The sequence below is a fragment of the Felis catus genome, chromosome D3, assembly GCF_018350175.1.
Source record: "Felis catus isolate Fca126 chromosome D3, F.catus_Fca126_mat1.0, whole genome shotgun sequence".
Classification (NCBI taxonomy): domain Eukaryota; kingdom Metazoa; phylum Chordata; class Mammalia; order Carnivora; family Felidae; genus Felis; species Felis catus.
The window spans coordinates 66850115-66873219 of record NC_058379.1 but is presented as its reverse complement, the minus strand read 5'-3'; the positions used below and the strand labels follow the sequence as shown (position 1 = coordinate 66873219).

General features: G+C 52.0%; 1 protein-coding gene across 4 annotated transcripts in view; it reads left to right on the top strand.

The window, feature by feature from the left end:
- The first annotated feature begins 2826 nt into the window (after window positions 1–2826).
- The window catches only part of ST8SIA5 (ST8 alpha-N-acetyl-neuraminide alpha-2,8-sialyltransferase 5), a 58498-nt gene continuing 38219 nt past the window's right edge, over window positions 2827–23105 (top strand). For 3 of the 4 annotated variants that reach the window (XM_019815228.3, XM_011288019.4, XM_019815227.3), the window contains exons 1-2: window positions 2827–2970; window positions 20154–20261. In XM_019815228.3, the coding sequence (XP_019670787.2) occupies window positions 2840–2970; window positions 20154–20261 (239 nt within the window). In that variant the 5' untranslated portion in view covers window positions 2827–2839. The remainder of the gene's footprint in view (window positions 2971–20153; window positions 20262–23105) is intronic. The other variant, XM_011288020.4, reaches the window with a different exon arrangement.

The window sequence follows — 23105 nt, the reverse complement described above, 5'->3', positions numbered from 1 at the left end:
CGCCCGTACCTCCTGTCATGCGGACTCCTCTGTCCTCAAAGCCAACGATGAAGAACTTCCCTCGCGTCCATCTGTCTCATACTTCAAAGCTCTTTCGCCAGGAAGAGCTTAGTCCCTTTTAAGGGCTCATGTGATCAGGCCCACTGAGAATAGTCTCCCCTATCTTGAAGCCAACTGATTTGGGCCTTAATGACATCACAAAATCTCTTCACGGCAGCACCTAGATTCACGTTTGATTGAGTAACTGGGAGAAAGTGTGAATTAGGAGAGGATGAGGAATCTCCGGGGGCATCTTAGAATTCTGCCCACCACGCCCGACAACATGGATGAATCTTCTAGCCAACGGCGAGCGGAAGAAGTCAGACACGAAAGAATATATAATGTATGATTCTATTTGTAGAAAATGCAAGAATAGGACGTACTGATCTTTGGGGTTAAAAGTCAGAATAGTGGTGGCTCTTGAGTACATGGTCACTGGAAAAGAACAGAAGAGGGGTCTTGTGGGGGGGCGGCGATAATATTTTTGTTTCTTGATCTGTGTGCTGCTTACACGGGTGTGTTCAGCTCGTGAAATCTCAGCAAGCTGTGCATTTTTAGCATCGTTTAGATTTCTTATTTTAAAATAGATTCATTTTGTTTTTCCAAGGAACTGTGCATTAAAAGACAACTATCAGAGCGGGTACCTGATAGGGGTGGGGAACAAGCAGAAGAAAGGAAAACAAGAGGGTCTTGCCTGGAGTGGTGATGGTACCTTACGAGCTGCCCAGGTGAGGACCAACCAAGTGGAACATCCGTACTCTGTCAGCTTGGACGCGTGCGCAGGACCCTCTGCCTCATTTGTGTGGCCTAGTGCAAAGCAAAGTGCGGGGTCTCCTGGTTCAAAAATTATTAAGAAGTTAAAGACGGCAAGAATGGAGTGTTGGGTGAGGGGTGAGGCGGTGGGGGAGGCCCTGGTCTGCCTCCCAGGAAGCCTGTGTGGGAGAAAATGTCACATCTCCCATTCCAAAGACTTCCTGCTAGATGAGCTACTTTGGGCATCTAGAGCTTGGATCCTTTGGACTGTAAAGTGGGTTAGCTAGAGGCTGGGAGGCGCTAATTCAATTGATATGCGCAAGAGCAAGCACTTGTAAGACACCAAATAAATACAGGCGCGATTATAATAATGGGCCATCTAAATGGTTATGCGTTATTTCTTTAATTGGTTAAAAAGCCTACCTATGACCTCATAGCTAAATATCTGGTACATAAACTCTTTACAGAGAGCACAGGGTCCGCTTCCACCTTGTCAATTAACACGCATTCCAAGTTATTGATGAATCCCCGATCACGAGATTTACCCCCGTGTTCCTTGCTCTTTCCGGCTGGAAGAACGAAGTAGCAAAGGGTAAGGCCGGAGCAGGGGAGTCCTCATCAAAGTTCTATTTGCTGGCTGCGGTTGGAGTCAGTCCCGTCGAGAGCTGAGTCCTTGCCTTGACTCCAGAACCTCCCTAGCGGCTAGAGGGCCCTGAGAAGCGGCGCCCTGAAATCATCCAGCGAGGTGAACGCCGCTGGCACGTGACACCCCAGGCCTCGAGAGACTGCGGTGTCAGGATGGCAGGGCTGTCGCCCAGCCCGCAGGGCGGGGTGTGATTGGGAAAAGAGGAGCGCATTTAGGGGCTTGGATTTCTGAAGAGGCACGACTCTGGCATTGCATTTCTGTTTATTTTCCCTGGCGTGCACTCTGAAGCACAGACCTTTCCAGACTTACTGACTTACTAAAGCTTCTGGCGACCGTGGTACCTTAAGGCGGCTGCCTGCCTGACCTAGGCTTTACGAGCGGTTCTAAGGATGAGACAGGGTCCCTGTGTCTTGGTAACAACAAGGTCTTTGACGACCGGCCACGGGCTGCAGCCTGGGGGGGAGGGAGGAGGCCTGTGGCCGGGGTGTAGAGCCTCGGAATTTTCTCCCGCAGGAGCTGGGTGCCCGGAGCGCAGGCGGCAGCCCCGCAGGCCATCAGCATGCAGGAGCCGCGCGCGCCGTCCTTGAAGGGCTGCCCGCTGACCTTGCTCCGCTTTCTCCGGAGAAATCTCCCGGGCGCGAGGACGCGGCCACCGCGGTGACTCAGTGCCTCTGCGCGCCGCAAGCAAATGCTCCCTTCCAGCATGCCCAGCTCCGCCGCGGCTTCCCCTTCCTGCCCTCTTTTTTAATTCCACGATTCAAACCCGGCGTTTTCCGCTCCACCCCTCCCCCTCTCCACCGCCCTCCCGTCATTCGCCAGACTGTCCGGGTGTTTTGTCCCCCACCTCCCATCTGCAGAGCCGAAGGCCAACCTTCGCGCTCCCTCGCTGCGGGCCGAGAGTCGGACGGGGCCCGCCGGGGCAGGGAGCCGCGCTGGGCGGCCGCTACCGGAGCCCGGCCGGAGGGGGCGGTGCGCCGCGCTCTTGGGTGCCCGGGCGGACGGCGCGCGGGCCCCGCTCCCCATTGGTCGTCACCTCGGCGGGAGGGGCCGCCCCGGGCCCGGGGCACCTGGAGTCGCCTCTCCGCAGGGAAATCGGCGGCTGCCCGGCACGGGCGCCCAGAGGTAAAGGCGTCCGGAGGGAAGGCCCGGGGCTGCGGCCGAGCTCTCCGCGGCCAGCCCTGCCCTGCCCGCCGCCCTGGCGCCGGCCACGCTCCGATGCCCCCTGTGCCCGCCCCACCGGGCGGAAACTTTGCCTGGCCACGTCCCCTGCCCGCCTAACAGCGCCGAGAGGCTCCCGGTCGGCGGCGCGCCCTCCGGGGCCGCGAAGCCCCGCGCGTGATTGCGGGGCCCGCCAGGCGCCCGGCGCCCGCCGCGCCCCGCCGTGCGCGAGCGGCCGCCAGGATGCGCTACGCCGACCCCTCGGCGAACCGGGATTTGTTGGGGAACCGAACTTTACTCTTCATCTTCATCTGCGCCTTCGCCTTGGTGACCTTGCTGCAACAGATCTTGTATGGCAGAAACTACATCAAGAGGTAAGAAAGTCGGAGCGCGGGCGGGGGGTGCACGGAGCCCGCGGGCGAACCCCCGGGTGGCGGCCACAGAGTCGGCCCGGGTGTCCCCGGGCTGAGTGACCGTGGCTCCGCACTTGGCTTACAGCACTGCCGCGTTAGGTTTGGGTCGTGGCTCTCCGAAGCGCATCTCATCTCCCAGCGGGAGGAGAGCGCCTGCCCAGCGTGGGCCACAGGGGTGCGACAACTTTGTTCTCTTGTGACAATGGGGGGCAGGTTGGAATTCCGAGCCGCCGAGCTGCCGATAAATCCATCTGCATGCCCCGAGGAGCCACGGGGTCAGATCGGAGTCGTCCACATCTACAGTGCCGTGGCCATTTGGTTGGAGGGGAGGCTCCCAGGAGCGGAGGGCTCAAAACCCAATAGGATCACCCCGTGAATCCTGAACTTTTGTGAGGGCTTCCAGGTGGAAAGCATTCCCCCTCCCCGCAGGAGTGCAGGGTAAGGTGGGGAGTGAGAGGTGGGCGGGACGGTGCCACAGGGATAGGGAATTTTAATCACCCGGTAACCGCTGGGTGTGTGAAACTCACAACCCGATCCCTTCTGAGACAAATTGTTCTTTCTCCACCTTACACGGAAGGTCAGAGCTGCGGCAGAAGTTAGCTCTCCCCTCGTTGGCTCGCTTCCCACCCCACCCCGTCCACGCGCGAACTCCCGTTCAGAGAAAGAGAGCAGTGGGAGGTGTCACGGCCTCGGTCGCTGTGTGTGCGAAATGCCAGCCGTTTCCTTCTGCTGGGGGGCGGGGGGGGGGGCGGGAGACGCTTCGGGTTACTCTAGCTGGTTTCAGAGCTGCGGGAGAGCGCTGACCCTAGGATACTCCCACATCAGAGCCTCTTTTGGAAATAGCCTACCTCTCCTTCGGGCTGCAGGTCTTGGCTGCCGGTGCCTCCCCACGCTCGCTCGCTCACTGCCCCTCCCCCCAGGCCGATGGAAAACAAGAGGCCTCTCCAGCTGCATACACGTCTTGTCTTCTCCAGACTTCCAAATATTAAAACGGTTGTTCTCTTTTCGTCGTTTGGGTTCCACATCAGTCACTTGTGCCCCTAGTTCGTGCCCCTGGTTTGGGTGAGGGTTGCTGCTGGGTTTCCTTCCAGAAGCAGGAAAGCCAGGCAGTTAGGCTATTTCCCCTTCCACGTCCCAGAGCTGGGGAGTCTGAGGTCCCTTGTCCAGGACGTTTGTGGACATTTGGCCTCTGCTCCTGACCTCCCCAGGCAGCACTGTTGCCTGGTTAAAAGCAGCTGCTGAGCTTTGCAGGGTGCGGGGGGCTTTGAAGGACAGTTTCAGAGTTTCCTGGCTTGCCCGGGTTTGCCTCCTCTTCCGGCCACAGCTGCCCCTGCAAGATAACCCTACACAAGGGCCGCTGGGCCCCAAGCGGCCTCCACCTGCACTTGCGACGCAGCGGGGTGGCTCTGGGTTCCTGCACCCTGCTGGTACCTGCAGCACCACTGGGGCTGCTGGGATCCCTGCTGCCTTGTCAACAGTGGGAAAACATCAGCGCCCAGGGGAAACGCCAGCTCAACTACTAACTAGTTGCTCTGGCAAGCCCTCCCGGGTGTCGGTGTCGGTGTCGGGTGGGGGTGCTAGCTGCCTCCCATCCCTCCCTCACACAGAGATCCTGACTCCCTAAATCTCAGCTGCCACCTCCCAGGCTGCACTGCATCGACTTGGGCGCATCCAGTCAGGCAAACAGAACCTGCACATACCTGATCCTGGAAGGATGCTGTGAGGGTCTGTGAAGATGATTCCGCGGTCCTGGTGTTCAGGGGCTTTGAGGTCTCTTTGGGGAAACAAAAGGACCACAGAGGAGATAGATAAGTAGTCAGTGTTAATTAAATTGCCGGAGGAAGGAAGTTCCAGTGGACTGGAGTAGTTAGGGAAGACTGCCTGGAGGAGGTAGAAATTAAGCGGGCCCTTGAAGGAAGCAGAAGGTTTAGGTGGGTGTGTTCGGGGCATGGGGGGGTGGGTGGGAAGGGGTAGTGCACATTCCAGAACTGAAGAGGGTGTGAGCAAAGGCGCCACACCCTTCTACATCTCCCGTGCCTGGACTACCCACCTACCTGTTTACCTGTCTCGTTTGTTACACATCTCATTGTGATGAACTGACCTGATGTGATTATTGGTCTGTGTCCTGTCTGGAAAACACTCCACACTTGAGCGTTCCCCAGACAGAGGTCTTGAGACAGCCTCATGAGAATCACTCATGGGGCCGCTGAAATGCAGATTCTTGGGCTCAGAATCTGAGCCTCGGGGGATGGAGCCAGTACCTGCTTTTTTCATAGGCTCCCCAGCTGACTCGTAGCAAGCTCCCCCTGCCGCTCTAGATCCACAGTTCTCTGCGGGGAGAGGAGCGTTACCCCCAGGCAGTATCTGGGCACATTTTTGGTTGTCACACTGGGAGAGAGTGCTACTGGCACGTTAAGGGTAGGGGCCAGGGATGCTGCTAAAGATCTGACAGTGCATCACCTGCCTCCCACAAGAAGGCATCGCCCAGCCCCAACTGCCCGTGCTGAAGTGGAGAAGCCCTGCTCTAGACTGAAAGCCCCAGGAGGCAGGGATTCGCTCTGTTTTGTTCCCACCTGCACCCTGAGCACCAAATATGGTTGCCTGGCACACAGTAAGCTCTCGATAAATACTGGATAATGAAGAAATGATTGAAAGTGGTGTGTGTGCGCCCAGGGTAATCGGAAGACGCAGTGAAGAAATGGGTCCAGCTGGTAGAAGGGGGAGTGTGGACAAGGAGGACCAGATGTAACGTGGGGCGAGAAGCTTCAGTAGGTGCTTTGTGGATTGGGAAGGACAGTTTGAACTTGGTTCATCCAGTTGTAGGGAGCCACATGGGGTCTTTGAGTAGAGTAGTGATATGATAAAAGCCACTAGGAAGGAAGTTTATCTGGGCTTTGTACGGAGAGGTTAGCAATGGGGAGAGACTGGGAGGCCATTGTCACAACCTGGTCAAAAGTGAGGAGAATCTGGTGTAGGGGCAGATCCCCTTTAGACCTCGGGGATTCCTGAAGGCTGCTGCCCTTTGCGTCTGGGCTGGGCTGGGTCGATGATGTATTCAGCAAAGCCTCCATTGTTAACCACCTCACAAAGAGCTCACGGGCACAAAGACGGCAGACTGTCTCAGTGAGAGTCAGGGACAGGTTTCACTAGAAGGGAGCGGGGGATGTGAGTGGATATGTGTTCTTTCTTTGGACGCCTGGCCTCTCAATGTGCTGTGCAGTGGTCACTTCTGGGAGTTCCCAGTCAGGACTCTGGGGACCCATCTTGCAAACACCTCTGGTGGTCAGGAGGGGAGAAGGGGGAGCAGTGCAGAGGGCCCAGGGGGCATAGTGTCTCTAAGGAGACTCTGTGGATTGGGAAGAAACAACATGAGACACAACTGCGAAGTTTGTCCTTGATGTTCTTGGCTTCCTCGTGTCTGTTCTTGGTTGAACAAGTACTTAGTGAAGATTTGCTGTATGCTAAACGGTGCACTAAATTCTGAGGACAGTGGTGTGCAAGACGAACACAGCCCAGGGGCTCTGGGGAGCGTGCAGTCTCTTGGGAAGACGGAAAGGCACATGATACACGCATAAGCCAAACTGGAGGTGTGAGCAAAGGACTCCAAAAATGAGTAGGGGGCCGTAGTGGATCAGGATGGTTTCAAGGTACATGGAGGCATATGAAGGGAGGTGGAAGGAAGGGGGATGAAACCCAGCTTGAAGAAGGACAGCAAAGTGCAGAGGGAAGCGAAGTAATTCTGCATAACTAGAATGTCACAGCTGTATAGTGGGGGGCAGGGTGCAAGGTGAGGCAGGCAGGGCTTGATTATGGAGAATCAAGTAGGAGATGTGCGAGAAAAGCATGTTTGGAGGAAGGAGGGTAACAGATTTGAGTCTGGATCTGTTAAGACGCTGCAAGAGATCCACCTAGAGCAATCCTGCAGCAACTTGGGAATGAGCTCCAGAACTGGGGCGGGGGTGGGGGGGGCGGGCGGGGTGGGGGGTGGAGAGCCAAGCTAGCAATGGAGATGGTGCAGTCACCATCAAAATCAGCATTTCCCCACCCTTTATCATTTTTATCCACAGTAAGAAATAGGCCAGAGATCTCGAACACACTCACATACACATCCATCTGAAACAAACATTTTGTGAAACAGTATTTGGCCTTATGATAAGAAATATGCTTTTGGGGCGCCTGGGTGGCTCAGTCGGTTAAGCGTCTGACTTCGGCTCGGGTCACGATCTCCCGGTTTGTGAGTTTAAGCCCCTCATTGGGCTCTGTGCTGACAGCTCAGAGCCTGGAGCCTGCTTCAGGTGCTGTGTCTCCCTCTCTCTGTGTCCCTCCCCCACTTGTACTCTGTCTCTCAAAAATAAATAAACGTTAAAAATTAAAAAGAAAAAAATGAAAGAAAGAAATACGCTTTGGGCGCCTGAATGGCTTAGTTGGTTGAGCATCCAACTTCGGCTCAGGTCATGATCTCACAGTGAGTTCAAGCTCCACCTCGGGTCTCACTGCTGTCAGCACAGAGCCTGCTTCTGCTCCTCTGTCTCCCTCTCTCTGCCATCCCTCCGCTTGTGCTCTCTCTCCCTCCCTCAAAAATAAACAGTTAAAAAAGAAAAGAAAAGAAAAGAAATATGCTTTAATATTTTGTATTCCGCTTCACTTTAAAAAACAAATCCAGCCTTAAAAAGGAAGGGAAATCTGATGCACGCTACAGCGTGGATGAATCTTGAAGACATTCTGCTAAAATACCCAGGCGCAAAATGACAAATACGGTATGTTTCCCCTACATGAGGCACCTAGAGTAGTCAATTCATAGACACGGAAAGTAGAATGGCGGTTGCTAGAGGCTGGAGGTGGGGTGGCAATTAGTGTCTAATGGGTACAGAGTTTCAGTTTGGGAAGATGAAAAAGTTTTGGAGATGGAGGGGGGTGATGGTTACCCAACAGATTGGGTACACTTAATACCCTTGAACTGTAGACTTAATAATGGCTACAATGGTAAATTTCTGTTGCGTATATTTTACCACAATCCAAAAGCTTAAAAAATTCTAGGGGCGAACCACCCACACGATCTTATAACCTGTTGGTTTGAAACCCTTCGTTGGAAAAACACTGGTCCCTGTGATGAGGTTGGATGAGGTCACCCAGGAGAGAACAGAATGAAAGGTGATGAAGGTCGGGGCACAAAGGAGAGCCTTGAGGTATGCCGGCACCTAAGGGTCTGGAGAGGAGAGCTGGCTCTGGAAACTGAGGCTGCATAGAGGAGAGGGGAACAGGTGTTAAGGAAACCAAGGGATACTGGTGCCAGGCAAGGGGCAGTCACCTGTGACACACACAGCAGAGGGATCAGGTAGGATACGGCCCACTTGGATTTGGGGAGGATGGGTCAAACAAAAGAAGGAGTTTCTAGAATCAGGGGCATGAAAATTGTACCCTCTTCCTTTAAGCCCTCCACTGCCTCCATGCTCCTTTGTTAGTGAAGCTTTTACTTCACATAGACTTGCATCCCTAGAGTGCTGGGGACTTCTAGGACTTACACCTTAACAGAGGGTCAGGGAAAGGACAATAGTTGTTTTTGTTGTTGTCGTTGTTGTTTCTTTTTTAGGTAGAAAGAAAGGTCATTGCAGATTTTTGTACAATCTGGTCTCAACCTGCCTTTTTTTTTTTCACTTTAATTTTTTAATTTTTATTTTTTTAAGGTTTATGTATTTTGAGAGAGGGAGGGAGAGAGAGAGAGAGAGAGAGAGAGAGAGAGAGAGAGAGAGAGAGAATGAGAATGCAAGTGAGCAGGGGAGGGGCAGAGAGAAAGGGAGAGAGAATCCCAAGCAGGCTCTGCATTGTCAGTGCAGAGCCAGACTTGGGACTGGATCCCATGAACCCTGGGATCATGACCTGGACTGAAATCAAAAGTCAGACCCTTAACCGACTGAGCCACCCAGGCGCCCCATAAAAACATAATTTTAAAAATTATATTTTCTAAGCACTTGTAGCTAGTATATAGAAATAAATTTGATTTTTTTGGTATACTGATTATATAATCAGCAACCTGGATAATGTATACATAAGGACAATAATTTATCTATAGAGTCTTCTGGAATTTCTACATAGACTTTTTCTCTTTTATCCCAACCCTATACCTTAATTAGTTTTCTTGTCTTATTGAGTTGGCTAGGACCTTTGCTGTAATGTTCAATAAAAATGTCATAGTGAATATCCTGGCCTTAATCCTCATTTTTTTCTTCTTTTTAAACTTTGTTTTTAAATAGCTTTATCAAAATATAATTTGCCCACTTAAAGTGTACAGTTAAATGACTTGGGATATATTCACACCATTGTGTGCCCATCACCGCCATCAATGTTAGAATATTTTCATTACCCCAAAAAGAAACCCAGGACTCTTTAACCATCATGACCCCTAGTACTCTCATCCCTCCCAGCTGTAGGGATATATACACACTCTAGTGTATTTCCTGTCTCTATAGGTTTGTCTCTTCTGGGCATTTCATACAAATGGCATCATATGCTATGTGTCCAATATGACTGTCATCTTTCATTAAGCTTGGTGTTTTCAAAGGTCATCCATGTTATAATATGCGTCAAGTACTTCATTTCTTTTTGTTTATCTTTTTGTTGCTCAATAGGATTCCATTTATAAATAGGCCGCATTTTGTCCCTTCTTCAGTGGTAGAGATTCGGTTCTTGTTTTTGCTGTTATGAATAATGCTGTGATGAGCATTTGTGTGCAGGTTTTTGTGTGGACAGCCATTTCCATTTCTCTTGGGTATATACTGGCAAGTGCAATTGCTGGGTCATGTGGTAACGCTATGTTACACCGTTTGAGGAATTGCCAGACTCCTTTCCAAAGTGGTTACACCATTTCATACTCCCTCCAAGCAATGCATGAGCACTCCAATTTTTCCACAGTTTTTAAAACACTCATTAAAGGGGCGCCTGGGTGGCACAGTTGGTTAAGCGTCCGACTTCAGCCAGGTCACGATCTCGCGGTCCGGGAGTTCGAGCCCCGCGTCGGGCTCTGGGCTGATGGCTCAGAGCCTGGAGCCTGTTTCCGATTCTGTGTCTCCCTCTCTCTCTGCCCCTCCCCCGTTCATGCTCTGTCTCTCTCTGTCCCAAAAATAAATAAACGTTGAAAAAAAAATTTTTTTTAAAAATAAAAAAAAAACCCACTCATTATTGTCTATCCTTTTGGTCATAGCCATCTCAATGGGTTTGAAGCGGTATTTTGTTGTGGGTTTGATTTTGTATTTCCTTGATGACTAATGATGTGGAACAGACTTTCAAGTACTTCCTGGCCAATTGTATATTTTCTTTGGAGAAATGTCTGTTCAGATCCGTTGCCCATTTTCAAATTGGATGAGTTGTCCTTTTATGATTGTGAGAGTTCTTTGTAGATTCTAAATATAAGTCCCTTATCAAATATATAATTTCTAAAACATTTCTCTCATTCTGGGGGTTGACTTTTTTACTTCCTTTAAGCGTGAAAGTTTTTAATTCTGGTGAATTCTGATTCATGTATATGTTTTTTGCTGTTGGTCTCTTGTGCTTTAGATACCGTATGTAAGAAGCCACTGCCCATGCCCGCTGACCAGCGTCACAAAGATTTACCCCTGTGTTTTCTTCTAAGAGTTTTATAATTTTAGCTCTTAGGTTGAAGTCTTTGCTCCACTTGAGTTGAGTTTTGTGTATGGTGTGACCAAATCTAACCTTAAGGGGAATGATGGTTCAAGTGTCTGCAGTGAGTATATCTGCTTAGTGTTTTGGTTTTGGTTTTGGTTTTTTTATAGAGAAGCTCTAAGAGATTAAGACGACTCCGTTGTAGAATATGCCAACACATTTTGCTTACTTGTTTTATGGTATTTGGATATTCATTTTAGCAGATGATTTTTCTACCTTGGTTGGGTGATATATAGGTTTTTCTTGCCTTCAATCTTTTGATGTGATAAATTCCATTAGCAGATGTTAAACTTATAATTTTAGGGATAAACCCAGCTTGTTGATAGTGTATTATTTATTTTCTATGACGTGAGGTTTTGTTGAGTAAAATTTTTATTTAAGATATTGTATCTTATGTTATTGAATGCTGCTGGTGTGTAATTTTCACTTATAATGCTGCCTTTGTCTTGTCTTAAAACCAGCCTTGTAAAAGGAGTTGGGGGATATTCCCTCTTCATTCTGTGGAATGATTTATGCAGGTTTGAGATCATCTGTTCTTGGAAAGCTTGGTAGAACTCGCCTGCACAGCCATCCACACCTAATGTTTTCCTTGTGGGAAGGCCATAAGTTACTAATTCCATTCCTTTAATGGTTAAAGATGATTTGGGTTTTCTATTTTTTCCATCACACAGGAGCAGAGGTTGGGTCTACTTTGTCCTGACTTTCGTGGAGAAAACTCCCCTGTACGCTCCCTTCCCTCCAGCCTTGCTCTCTCCTGTGTCGGCAGGGTGCAGATCTGGGCTGCCTGCATGTGGCTGGTGCAGGCCTGAGACCTGAGGATACGAAACTGGGTCAAGGAAAAGCACAGCCTGACTCTGTGCTGTATCCGAAGTGTGTGTTTGAAGCCTCTCCTCGAGGAGCCACCCCTCCTTCTGTTCGGCTGCCCTGAGAAGCAGGCACAGCCCAGGAGATGGGACCATAGGGGCTGGAGGGTCTACCCAGGGGCTGGTTCTGGAGGGGAAGGGTGCCTAGTGGGGACCTTGTGGAGATGGACGGTCCCCTAGAGAGGAGAAAGATGCCAAGCTGACTGCCACCGGGGTGTGTGCTGTCCTTATCATTTCTCTGGTCATGACCTTATCATTTCTCTGGTCAGAGCAAGCTTGTCTTGAGCACCTGCTGCAGGGCTGGGACTCGGGTGAGGCAAGCCAGGCACCCAGGGGACAGAACTCACGGAGGCCTCCCTCTTTGGGGTCCACCCTGCCCTTGCACGAGCCTGGGATCAGGGGCTGCCTGCAATTTTGCACCCCGGGAGCCTTGCTTGCCTCACTGCAGTCCCGCGTCTGACCTGCTGTGTGCCCCTTCCGCTCTTGGTCGGGGTGTCAGCTCCCCGTCCCTTCCCCAGAGGTCCCCCAGAGGCACAGTGCTGTTCTCTCACTCTTCTCCCTACCCCTTTCTCTGGCCAGTTCTTTTCTTTTTGACATCTGTACTTTTTCAGGGAAATTTTACCTCTTAGAGGACTTGGCATCTCTTCTTTGACTTATCCAGGCCCACTCACTTCTCATCTAAGACCCTCTCATCCAAAACATCTCTAGTTTAGCCCTTCACCCTGTGTGTAAGGACCCCCGCCCCTTACCCACCACACACAGGGGAAGGATTCATTAGCTAATGATATTATTAACATTCCTTAAGGGTTTATGAGCCAGGCTCTGACCTTAGGAGATAATCCTAAAGGAGGATTATTTCATTTAATCCTTACAGCAGTCCTGCTAAACAGAGACAGTCATCCTCATTTAATACTCAGAGAGGGTGAGTAACTTGTATGAGGTCACAAAGCTTGTAAGACCCTTAAAAGAGGTGTTTGGGTTTTTTTTTAATTTTCATGTTTATTTATTTTTGATAGAGGGAGACACAGAATCTGAAGCAGGCTCCAGACTCTGAGCTGTCAGCACAGAGCCTAACGTGGGGCTCGAACTCACAAACCATGAGATCATGACTTGAGCCGAAGTCAGACACTTAACTGACTGAGCCACCCAGGTGCCCCTAAAAGAGATGTTTTACCCATCTCCCAATTCCCAGGACCCAGCACAGTGCCTGACATTGATCATTAAATGAATGGTACATACAAAGGGAACCTCTAAACTTTTCCTAAAAACAGACAAACGTCAACTAAATGTGCACTCGGCTTTGAACCAGGGGGAGGAGGGGATGTTACTGAAGACTTATTAGATATGATACATGTTCTTAAGGAATTTACAGCACACTTAAAGAGACAGACATCAAAAATATGTAAACTATATAAATAAGCCTGTAACTGTGTGGCATAGACGACAAATTTCGTAGGTTTCAAAGGTGAGAGCAGTTGGGATGATGGGAAGCCGGGTGGGACCTGATGTGGGCTTTGGAGAGCCAGTGCGCTCCAGGGGGGTGATTCAGGGGGCAGGCTGGGGTGTTGAGGCTGCAGGAGCAGGTGATGGAAACCACCGAAGGCTTTTGAATTTCTTTTATTCCCTAGTGCTCTGTGAGCCGGGGGGCCTCTCTGGTCTCTGCTGAGTCCTCTGCAGTGTGAGTGGATGGCCAAGAGGGCTGCTCTCTCTCTCCCGGCTCTGATGAGGTGGGCCGGCCCTTCCAGGACAGAGGCTTGGGTGGGGCTTTGCCAATCCTGTTTGCAAGGGGCCCACGGGTCCTGCAGAGCCCCTGGATGGTGGGGGATGGAAACGAGGCTGGTAAGCCAGGAGATGGCGTGTGGGACACCGCACAGTGAGGGTGCCAAGCTTATTGGGAGACTGAAATGCATCTGTGCTCACCCCAGCCTGAGAGTGTATGCGACTTGTGCTGCTTCTGTTGAGTCTCTGAGCAAAGGAACCTAAGCCTCCGCCTCCACCCCCCCCCCCCCCAGCTCACCATTCTTCCCCCTCCATTCTTCCCCAGCCCATCAGGCTGAAGATCAGTATTTCTGGGATCACCACTGCTATTTCCCCAGAAATAAACCACAACCTTCCAAAAGAAGGCTTAAACGAGGCGGGACTCGCCTAGTGTTTTCTCTTTCTTCCCTGTCAGGCTGGGCTGCTGTCCTGACACAGGTTCATGACTCTGGGTCCAGTGCATGTAGAGCTGATGTTCCCACAGCTCCCACCCAGTGCCCTCCAGCTGGTGGGGTGGAGGCATTCTGCACATCCAGTCTCACTCAGCCTCGCGTTGGGTTGGTTGATTAAGTGCTTGCCTTCTCGCTTCATTCGTTCATTCGTTCGTTCGTTCATTCATTCATTAGTTTGTTCGTTCATTCAGCAAGCATAACTTCCGTGCCCTTTCTATACCAGACCTTTGGTGTCCAATATAATAGCCACTACCACGTGTGGCTGTGGAACACCGGAAATGAGACAGATCTAAACTAAGGTGCGTTGTGTGTAAGTATAAAATACACGCTAGATTTCAAAGACATAATATGAAAAAAGATGTAACACATCCCACTAATTTTTAAATTGATTATATGTTGAAATGATAATTTTTTTGATAGATTAAATACAAATATATTGTTAAAATTAATTTCACTTTTTTTTTTTTTTTTACTTCGTAGAAACCTTTTTATTTTGAGAATTGTAGACTCACATACAGGTGTAAGAAATAGTCTGGAGAGCATCTGTATACCCTACTCCTGTTTCTCCAGATGGTAACATCTTGCAAAATTATAGTACCGATGTCACAACCAGGAAATTAACATTGATACAATCCATCAACCTAATTCAGACTTCACTGGTTTTACACACCACTCATTTGTGTGTCTGTATGTAGTCACTTCTGTGGAATTTTATTAGGTGTTTTTATTGTGGCTAGCAGAACATTCTAGATTATGGATGTGGCTCCTGGTGTATTTCTGTTGGATTGTTTGGCTCGAGTTTCTGGTTGCGGAGATGTAGCAAACAGGTTCCCTTTCAAGGAGCTCATAGGGGGAGAGGGACCAACTACTCATGAAAGTTCACAAACTCTGTTACGTACTAACTCTCTCCAGGACAGAGAGACTCCTATGGTCTCAGTCCTTGTGGAAACCTGTGTCTTCAATGGATAAAGGAGACTACCGGTTTGAAACAGGGTGGGGGCTCCAGTCCTCCCCACCTGGCTCCCTCTTCCTCACCCCCACCCTCTACCACGTCCCCTCCCTCCTCTGCAGAGTCTCACAGGGTACCCCAGTGCTCCACAGAGCCAAGCTTGGGAATCACTGGACGAGGCTGAGGATTTGAGGGGAGTCTTGAAGAAAGAGGAAGGTCTTGCCCTAGAGGATCAGAGAAGCAACCCTAGTAGGGTCTGGTGGAGCCGCTGTAACAAAGTACCACAAACTGGGCGGCTCCAACCGAAAGTTCCGGAGGCTGGAAGTCTACGATGAAGGTGTCAGCAGGGCTGGTTCTTCTGCGAGCTGTGAGGGGGAACCCGTTCCATGTCTGTCCCGTAGCTTCTGCGGCTTTGCCTGCCATCTTTGGCCTTCGTCGGCTTATAGGGTCTCCCCCTTCATCTTCACATGGCGTCCCCCCCCCGCGTATGTGTCGCTGTCCGAATTTCCTTTTTTTATATGGGGGCCCACCCTACTCCAGTATGACCTCATCCTAATTTAACTAATACCGTCTGTGATTCCCAAGTAAGGTCACCTTCACCGGTAGTGGGGGTCAGGACTTCAACATACGAATTTCGGAGGGACGGATACAACCCGTAGCGGGAGCCAAGGCTGGTGCAGGAATGAAATGACTGGAGAAGTTCAGCCGGATGGGGTTCCCCAGGTTTGGGAGAAGAGTGTGGGCTGCTGACCCCGGAAACACGCGCACACACAGGATCTGGGACACGTCATCAGAGGGAAAAGACAGAATCAGCGGGAGCTCTCAGAGCGGTTGGACTAAATGCATGGATGAGTGTTTGAGGGGACCCGCCCCCGATGTCTACATCACTCCTCTGCCTTCCAAGGAGCCAGGGGTCCCCACTCTGCTCACTGTGGTGTGCCACTTGGGCCCGGAGTGCCAGAGGACAGCAGGAAGGCTGTGTGTGTGCCCGCAGCTCCTCTCTCACCCCGTGCTCCACTTGCCGCAGCCCCTCTTGGAAGGGAGGTCTGGAACAGCGGCCCAGAGAACGCTGGATGTTTGGATGTCGGCTGAGGGGCCCAGGCTCTTCTGTGGTCTGTAGATTGGGGGTGGCAAGGTGGTCTCAGGACTGTGCCTGGAGCTTGTCTGGTTTCACTCTCTCTGGACCCCTCCCCTGGCTGGGTGTCTACATGTGCACCTCCCCTGCCCCTGCCCCTGCCCTAGCACTGTCAGTGCTCGGACAGCCCCGGGTCCTGGCCCAGCAGCTCCTTAGCCAGAAGCCTCGGCAAAGCCACGGACGGCCGTTAAATCCAGGAGGCTCTATCTGCTCCCTGGGACCCTGGGTCCCAGGCCTGGGGGCTCTCAAGGAGACCTCTGCAGTGCCTCAGGGGAGGACAGTCCCCCACTCCTCTGCTCCTCCCTCAGGAAGCTCCCACTACAACAGCTTTTCTGTTGCCCCAACTGGGTGAACCCTGGGGATGAATCCACTTCCCTTGCCCTCCTGAGGTTCTTCTGAGGGGGATGTTACCACCCGGCCCTTCACAGAGAAGTAGTGAGTCACTGGTGAGTCAGGAGCGGGGACAGGCGAGGGAGCACGGGGAACCTGGCAGTTAGGCCCATTAATCCCACTGAAAAGGCTTCCCAGCCTGCAGGCGTTTCCGCCCTGATCGGGGTGGGAAGGTCCAAGCACCTTCTCGGAGAGGCCTTTTCTGACCAGTTCCTTCTGTGGGCCCGGAGCTGGGGGAGGCCTGGGGGGCCTTAGCGCTTGCAGACTCCTGGTGGCCCAGCTGAGCTCTTGGCTCCTCAGAAGATGACATTGGTCTCATCTCCCTCTCAGATGGTTTTGAGGGACCAGAAAGGTGGCGCTGTTTCTCTGAACGGATGCCCCATCACCTGCCGCCTGCCCTGTCTCACGCGGGGTCACTCTTGTCAGCCCCAGGAGAAGCCATCACCTCCGGCCTCGGGGCCCCTGCAGGTGTTGGCGCTCTCCTGGAACATCCTTCCTCCGGACCCACCTGCTGCCTCATCACCCACTTCCTGTCCTGCCCCATATCGCCTTCTCAGAGACGCCCTGACCCGAAACTCCTTACCCCCTCGCCGCCCTTTATTTATTCCACGGCACCTTTCACCCTCTGACACACTGCACGTCGATGACCTGTTAGCTTATTGTCGTCGTCGTATCCGTCTCTCTCTGGTCGAGGTCCCTCCCTCTAGGGCAGGGCTTTTGTCTTTACTTTGTTCATTGTTGAATCCGAGCCCCCAGCCTGGCAGGGCTGTTCGATAAACATAGAATAATATAATAAATATTTGGAATGTGTCTATGTATGTAATAAAATAAAAGTAAAATAGCGTGAAGACAAAGGAAAGGTCTCCTCAGTCAGCTGTGAGGGACAACACAAGCGATTTGCAGGTTAATAATGGAAAAGTGGTTGTCCATTTCATTTCACAAACTTGGTGCGAAAGAGTTCATTTCCTTTTTTTTGTTGTTTTTTTTGTCTTTTAATTAAATCTTATCCAGGGGCGCCTGGGTGGCTCACCTGGTTGAGCGTCCGACTTCGGCTCAGGTCATAATCTCACGGTTCGTGAGCTCGAGCCCCGCACTGGGCTCGCTGCTGTCAGTGCAGAGCCCGCTCAGATCCTCTGTCCGCCTCTCTCTGACTCTCCCCTGCTCACATTCTCTCTCTCAAAAATGAATAAACGTTTATTTCAAAAAAAGAAAAAGCCCACCTTATCCACCAGCTGGTGGGTAACTGAGTCTATCATTATGGAGGTGCCTTCCTTTTACCCCCCCGCCCCCACCCCAGGGTTTGTGCGGAACAAACAGCGGGGGGCTCCCTAGCCACCCCAGCCTCGATCAGTCTGCGTACTGCTTTCTGGAGGCTTTTGGAGCCCTAGGTGCAGCTTCCTGGGGTGCCCCAAACAGTGGGCTTTCTGAGGCCCTGCTGTCTGTCTAGAGGGGGGAGCGGTGGGGAAACCCCGGGCCACCATAGCAGGCCTCCTGGACTTGAAGCATCTTCTGCCAGCCACCCCTCCTAGACCTGGGGGACCCCCTCCCCTCCTGGTGCCAGCTCAGTTTCTTCAGGGGGCTGGGAAGCTTCCAGCCTTCACAACCCACAAGGCCCTAAAGTAAGAGGATAAAAAAGCCCAGCTCCCTTCTTGGAGCAGGGGAGGGAATAAATAATTCAGCAGATTATCCTCCCACGAAAGTTACATACTGATGTTTTCTGAATGACTTTCTTCTTTTATGGGTTTTTTTTTTTTTTTTTTTTTTTTTTCACATAGAGCCAACTCAAGGTTACCCTTGCAATAATAGCAGGTCAGGCATGTGGATTCCTACCGCACGCTCCATCAGTGGGCGAGTGGGCTGAAAGAGGGTAGTCATGGGCTCCGGAAGGGAAGGGTGCTCCCCTGGGCTCCCCGGAGGGGGTGCTGTTGTGGCGGTGAACTTGTGCACTGTGCATGAGGCAAAAGGCTGAGGGGGCTGACCCAGCCCCCGGGACGGAAGACCCTAATGCGTGCTGTGTGCGGCCGGCTCCCGGGACGGGATCCAGAACGTCGGTGGCACAAGGACTAGACTGAGAGTCGGGACTCCTGAGTTCCAGGTCTAGCTTTGCCACCCGCTGGCTGAGAGGTAATTTCTCACCCAGTGCCTCAGTTTCCTCAGCTGTGATGGATGATGCACACTGTCTCCCTTATGCACAGGGGCTTCTGGCGGGGGGTCCCCCAGACGGCATCCAGCAAGCAACATGGCGTATTTGGTCCGCACAGTGTTTCCACCTTGAATTCATGGGCGGCACTTAAATATTGGGGCGCCCTAGACTCCCAAGGAGGGAGCAGGGTGGGCATGGAGGAGACAGCTTAACTCTGTGATACTCTGGTCCGGGGCTCCGGAGACATCCGAGACAGCTCCCCTCGCCTGAAAGATGGGAACAGAATTCTGAAGATTTGCCGAAGGTCACCGGGCTCATTAGTGGCCGATCCAGGTTGACCAGACGGCAGCTCAGACAACCATCGCTGTCCTGTTCCTGTAGCTTAGAGGCTATGTATTTTAAGGGTTTTTATTAAAAATTTTGTTTCTTCTTTCATTCATTTATCTCTTTTCCCCTGAGTCTCCCCCCTTTTTGCTGTTTGTTTTGTTCTCTGACTTTGAAGTTCAAGCTTTTCTCACAATGCCTGTTCATATTTAAGGGCAAGCCAGTCTCCAGGAGGTTCATTGGAGCCCTGTGAGGAGGGCATTGTCTTGGGACAGTGGTTCTCAGCTGGGAGGATTTTGCCTTGGCGGCACGGGAGACATTTGTGATCGTCCCAATGGGAGGGTGGAAGATGAGGTGCTCCTGGAATCTAGAGGGTAGACACTGGGGGTGCAGCTCAGCCCCCCCCCCCCTGCAATGTACAGGACAGTCCCACACCACAGAATGACACAGCCCCAAATGACAGCAGCACCAGGTTGAGAGACCCTGTGCTAGGGCGATCGGGTGACCCACGCCCTATTTTTCCATGCCCCCCCCCCAATCCTTTTTTTGACCTGGTCTGGTTCCCTCCGCAAACCCACCGTAGCCACCGGTGAGGCGGGGTGTGGGGCAGGTGGGTTTCGGATTAGCTTGTCCGTGAATGAGGAGAACTGAGGCACTTCCGTGGGTCAGCTCCCCGCGGCGCGGCCTCCTGACAGCCATGGGGCGGGCAGGCCGATGCCACAGCGTCCATGGGCGCCTCATATGAACCTAGGTCCCCGGCCTTTCAGCCCCATTCCGCGCTCCTGCCTTCAGGGGCCCCGGCCCCCCGGTTTCAGAGCCTTCTTGAGTTGTGCACGGGGAAGAGATGCGCTCCTCCTAAACGGGGCTCCACTCTCTCAGGGCTGAGGGAGTTAGTTACCCATCTGCTTTCATCTTGCGCGGTGCTGCGGCTGGCCTCTCCTGTCACCTCTCCATGCTCGCGGCCTTGTCCGTTCCTTTGCTATCATTTCAGTCAGGGTTGGGCAGGCAGCGGAAATAACCAGGTGTGTTGACCAGCAGAGCCAGACTTCATTAAAAGCTTTGCAGCGTGCCTGACCCCCGAGGACGGCAAAGTGCTGGCAGGCGGGAGCTCTTCTGGTAGAAGTCTCTAGAAGGTGGGGGTGGAGGGACGCACCACACAGGAGGTAGGAGAGCTCTATGACCTTGACCTCGCCAAGGCTCAGTTTCCCTGTGTATCCAGCATGTAACCTCAGCTCTGCAGGCAGAGGTGAAGGGGGGGGGGGTGCTGGATGTAAGTGAGCAGAGCTGTGGTTTGTTACCGTCAGTCATCCTCGTGGGTAGACGTCACCTCTGTCTCCAGCGAGTGCGTGGTCAAGGCGATGTGTCACTTGGTACAACAGAAAGTGGCTCTGTGGTAGATGGGTTTAACCCGGCATGTGGGCCTTGAGTACCGACTGCCTCGTTTTCTTGCCAGAAGCCTCCAGTTTGGTTGGCAGAGTGGCGACCAGCTGGCCAATTGGACGGGGCTCTTTAATGTCACGGACGACCCAGCAGTGCAGAGCGGCAGTGACTCCAGCTCCAGGTACAGACCCCCGGTGAGCCACCAGGGAGGGGGGAAGCCCATCCTGAGGTGACCTCCTAGCCCCTGCCCCATGCTCCGCCCCAGAGCTACCCTCAGGGAAGAAGCAGGCCCTAAGCTTACTGCCTTTTGGCAGCGGCCTTGTCTCCTTTGCCGTGAGGGGTGAGGGCTAGACCCAACCACAAGGTAGGGACTCACTGGCCCCTCTCTGACTGGAGCTGGAAGGGGTGCGGAGCCTGAGGCTCCAGCTTTCATCTGAGGTGGGGGCTTCGGCTCCGTCCCTGCCACAAAGATTTCGGCTGTCGGCCTGCAAGACTGGGCAGGTGTGTGGGTGGCCTCAGGGCTGGGTGTTGGGCGTGGGTTCGGGTCCTCTGACATCCCACTGGGCAGGTGTTTCCTACTCTGCCCCCAGGCGGGGCCGACCTTGACTGGGGAAGAGCCATTCCCATCAAGATGGTGCTGACATTTGACATTCATACGGTCACATGGATATTTCTTCTTGCTCTGCTGCCGTGTTTGGAGTTCAGTCAGTAATGAAGGGCACTTTGTACATTCCGGGGTTCAGTGTTTGTTGAATGAAGGAAAATATCCTCAGGTGGGGCACACTCATTGCAGGGAAGGCGTCGCGGGGAATTCTTCCAGACTGGCAGAACTCTCTCTGCTCAGAGCTGGGTGTGGCTGGAACCCGCCAGCTAAGGGTTTCCAGGGGCCAATTAAGTCGTTTGGTCCCTTCATTTTTGCCTTTCTAAGTGCGTGCTAACTCTCGGGTCTGTTTCCCTGGAAAGAGGCCTGAGTTTTGTTGTTGTTCATTTTGACATCAGAACATTAAATGGACCCCACAGAGGAGAAGTAGTGTGTTTTTCAGGGACAACCCCCCCCCCCCAATATGTGTGATTTTGTTCAATGCTCTGAAAGAGTAAAAAAGTGGTGCCAGTGTCAGAAAAACATCAGTCGCGGCAGTGTCCACAGACAGGCCTTAGGACGTGGGGTAGCCTCGGGGACCTGGTCTTATCCTGGCCTTTACGAGTACGGTTCTTTCCATATATGAGTGGTAGGAGCCCTGGCCGGCTGCTGGGCCCCTGGGCTGTCACCCGGTGAGAGCAGGGAGTCCAGACTTGCCCCTTCCAAGCACTGAGCCCCCAGTGTTGGTCTTTCCGTTTCCTTTCGTGACTCGCTCGCCTGGATGGCGGGCGGTCTAGGTGTCCACCTTCCTGGGAAGGACTCTGAAGAACCCCCTGGGAGAGGTTTGGCTAGAAGGTGCTAATGAACTGAGCTAGATGGCACAGGCATTTCCGGGGGGAGGGGAGACTCCAGCAAGAGTTCTGTTTCCTCCTTTTCTGGTTGCTAACAGCCTTTCTCTCTCCTCCTTTCTCTGCATTTTGTTGCTAATTTCTCTGCCTCCCTACCCCACCTCCTCTCCCCTCCCTTTCTTCCTGCCACACTTTCTTGGTCCCCATTTCCTGCTTCCCTCCCACCTCCTTTCTTAACTACTCCCCCTCCCAGTGACCCAGACCAGCCTCCCCTCCCCTTTCACCCAGGATCCCCCAGGGTCAGGGTCACTGCTGGCCTCTTCCATTTGGCTTTGGAACTAAGGCACCCTTTGTTCCACAACCTCCCCAGCTAGCTGAGTTGATTTCCTCCTGGAGGGCTGCCATTTGACCCAGAGCCCCCTTGGTCATGGAATAAATGTGATGACCACACATCCCAACTTCTGGGACAATCCCAGGGTCAGATCCCAATTTCTGGTTGACCCCGTAAAGTAGCTACTACGTATGTGAGAAACCACAATACGTACAGTTCCCATGTGTCGGAAATAATGGTTAATGTAATTAGAACTGGACTATACGTTGGAGCTTCTGCCCTTATGTCCTTAAAATTGGTAGGACAGCTCTTGGCAGGAGATTTGCAGGGCTTGGGGAGGGAGCTCACGCTGCTGTGGAAAGTGCTCTTCCGGGTGAAAACACCGCAGTGAACAGCCCTCCACGCATGGAACGTGTGCTGTGCCTCGTGGTATTATTCACCTAGTGAGTAATTCAGTGCGTATGCCATATTTTGCTCGCTATAGTTGTGTGGTGTGTCGGAGTGTGGTGAAGTGTGTTATTTATTATTAACACGGTTGGAAGGGAAAGTCAGGAGTTACCATATATAACCAGAGGACAAGAAGAGGCAAAAAAAAAAAAAGCGAATGACTCATAAATTGTATATTCAACCAGGAGCCCAGGAGAAGGAGCAGGTCCAAGCGATCGGTCTGGAAAGCTCCAAATAAGACCACACAGAAAACCCAGGCCAGATAGAGCTCCTAATGGCTGTGGTCAAGTGTTGTCCAAGGAGAAGACCGGGGAAGGCCAGGCCGAATTGGAAAGTGTGTGAGTCGTAAAATATACATCGACATATAGCTTTATTAATTCAAGTGCAGGTCTAAAAGTGTCCAATAGGAGTCCTTAGGGGAACTGCTTTAGGGAGCCGATAGGGATAATTTTTAATCAGCAAATGCTGCTGTGTAAGTGGGGTGCTTTGAACAAGCAGGAAGATCTTAGAAGACAGTTCTCATCACGTTCCGGTTACGTGTTTATGTTTCTGTCTCCCTCACTAGACAGTGATTGTGCTTCTCCGCCTCTGAATTCTCAGCAGCCAGTGTGTAAGTAGAAGGGGCTCAGTAAACGTTAGTTGAATTACAAAATGAATTAAGCAGGCACGTAGTCAAGGCTATTGGTAAAAAAGCACACTTAGATGTCAGTGTGGCCGAATTCTCCCTTAGAGATCTATTCCTTTGAATCAGTCTGTCTCTGGTACTGGCTTTGAAAATTAATCCCCAGAGGGGCCGCACTTTGAATCACAAACTCGTTC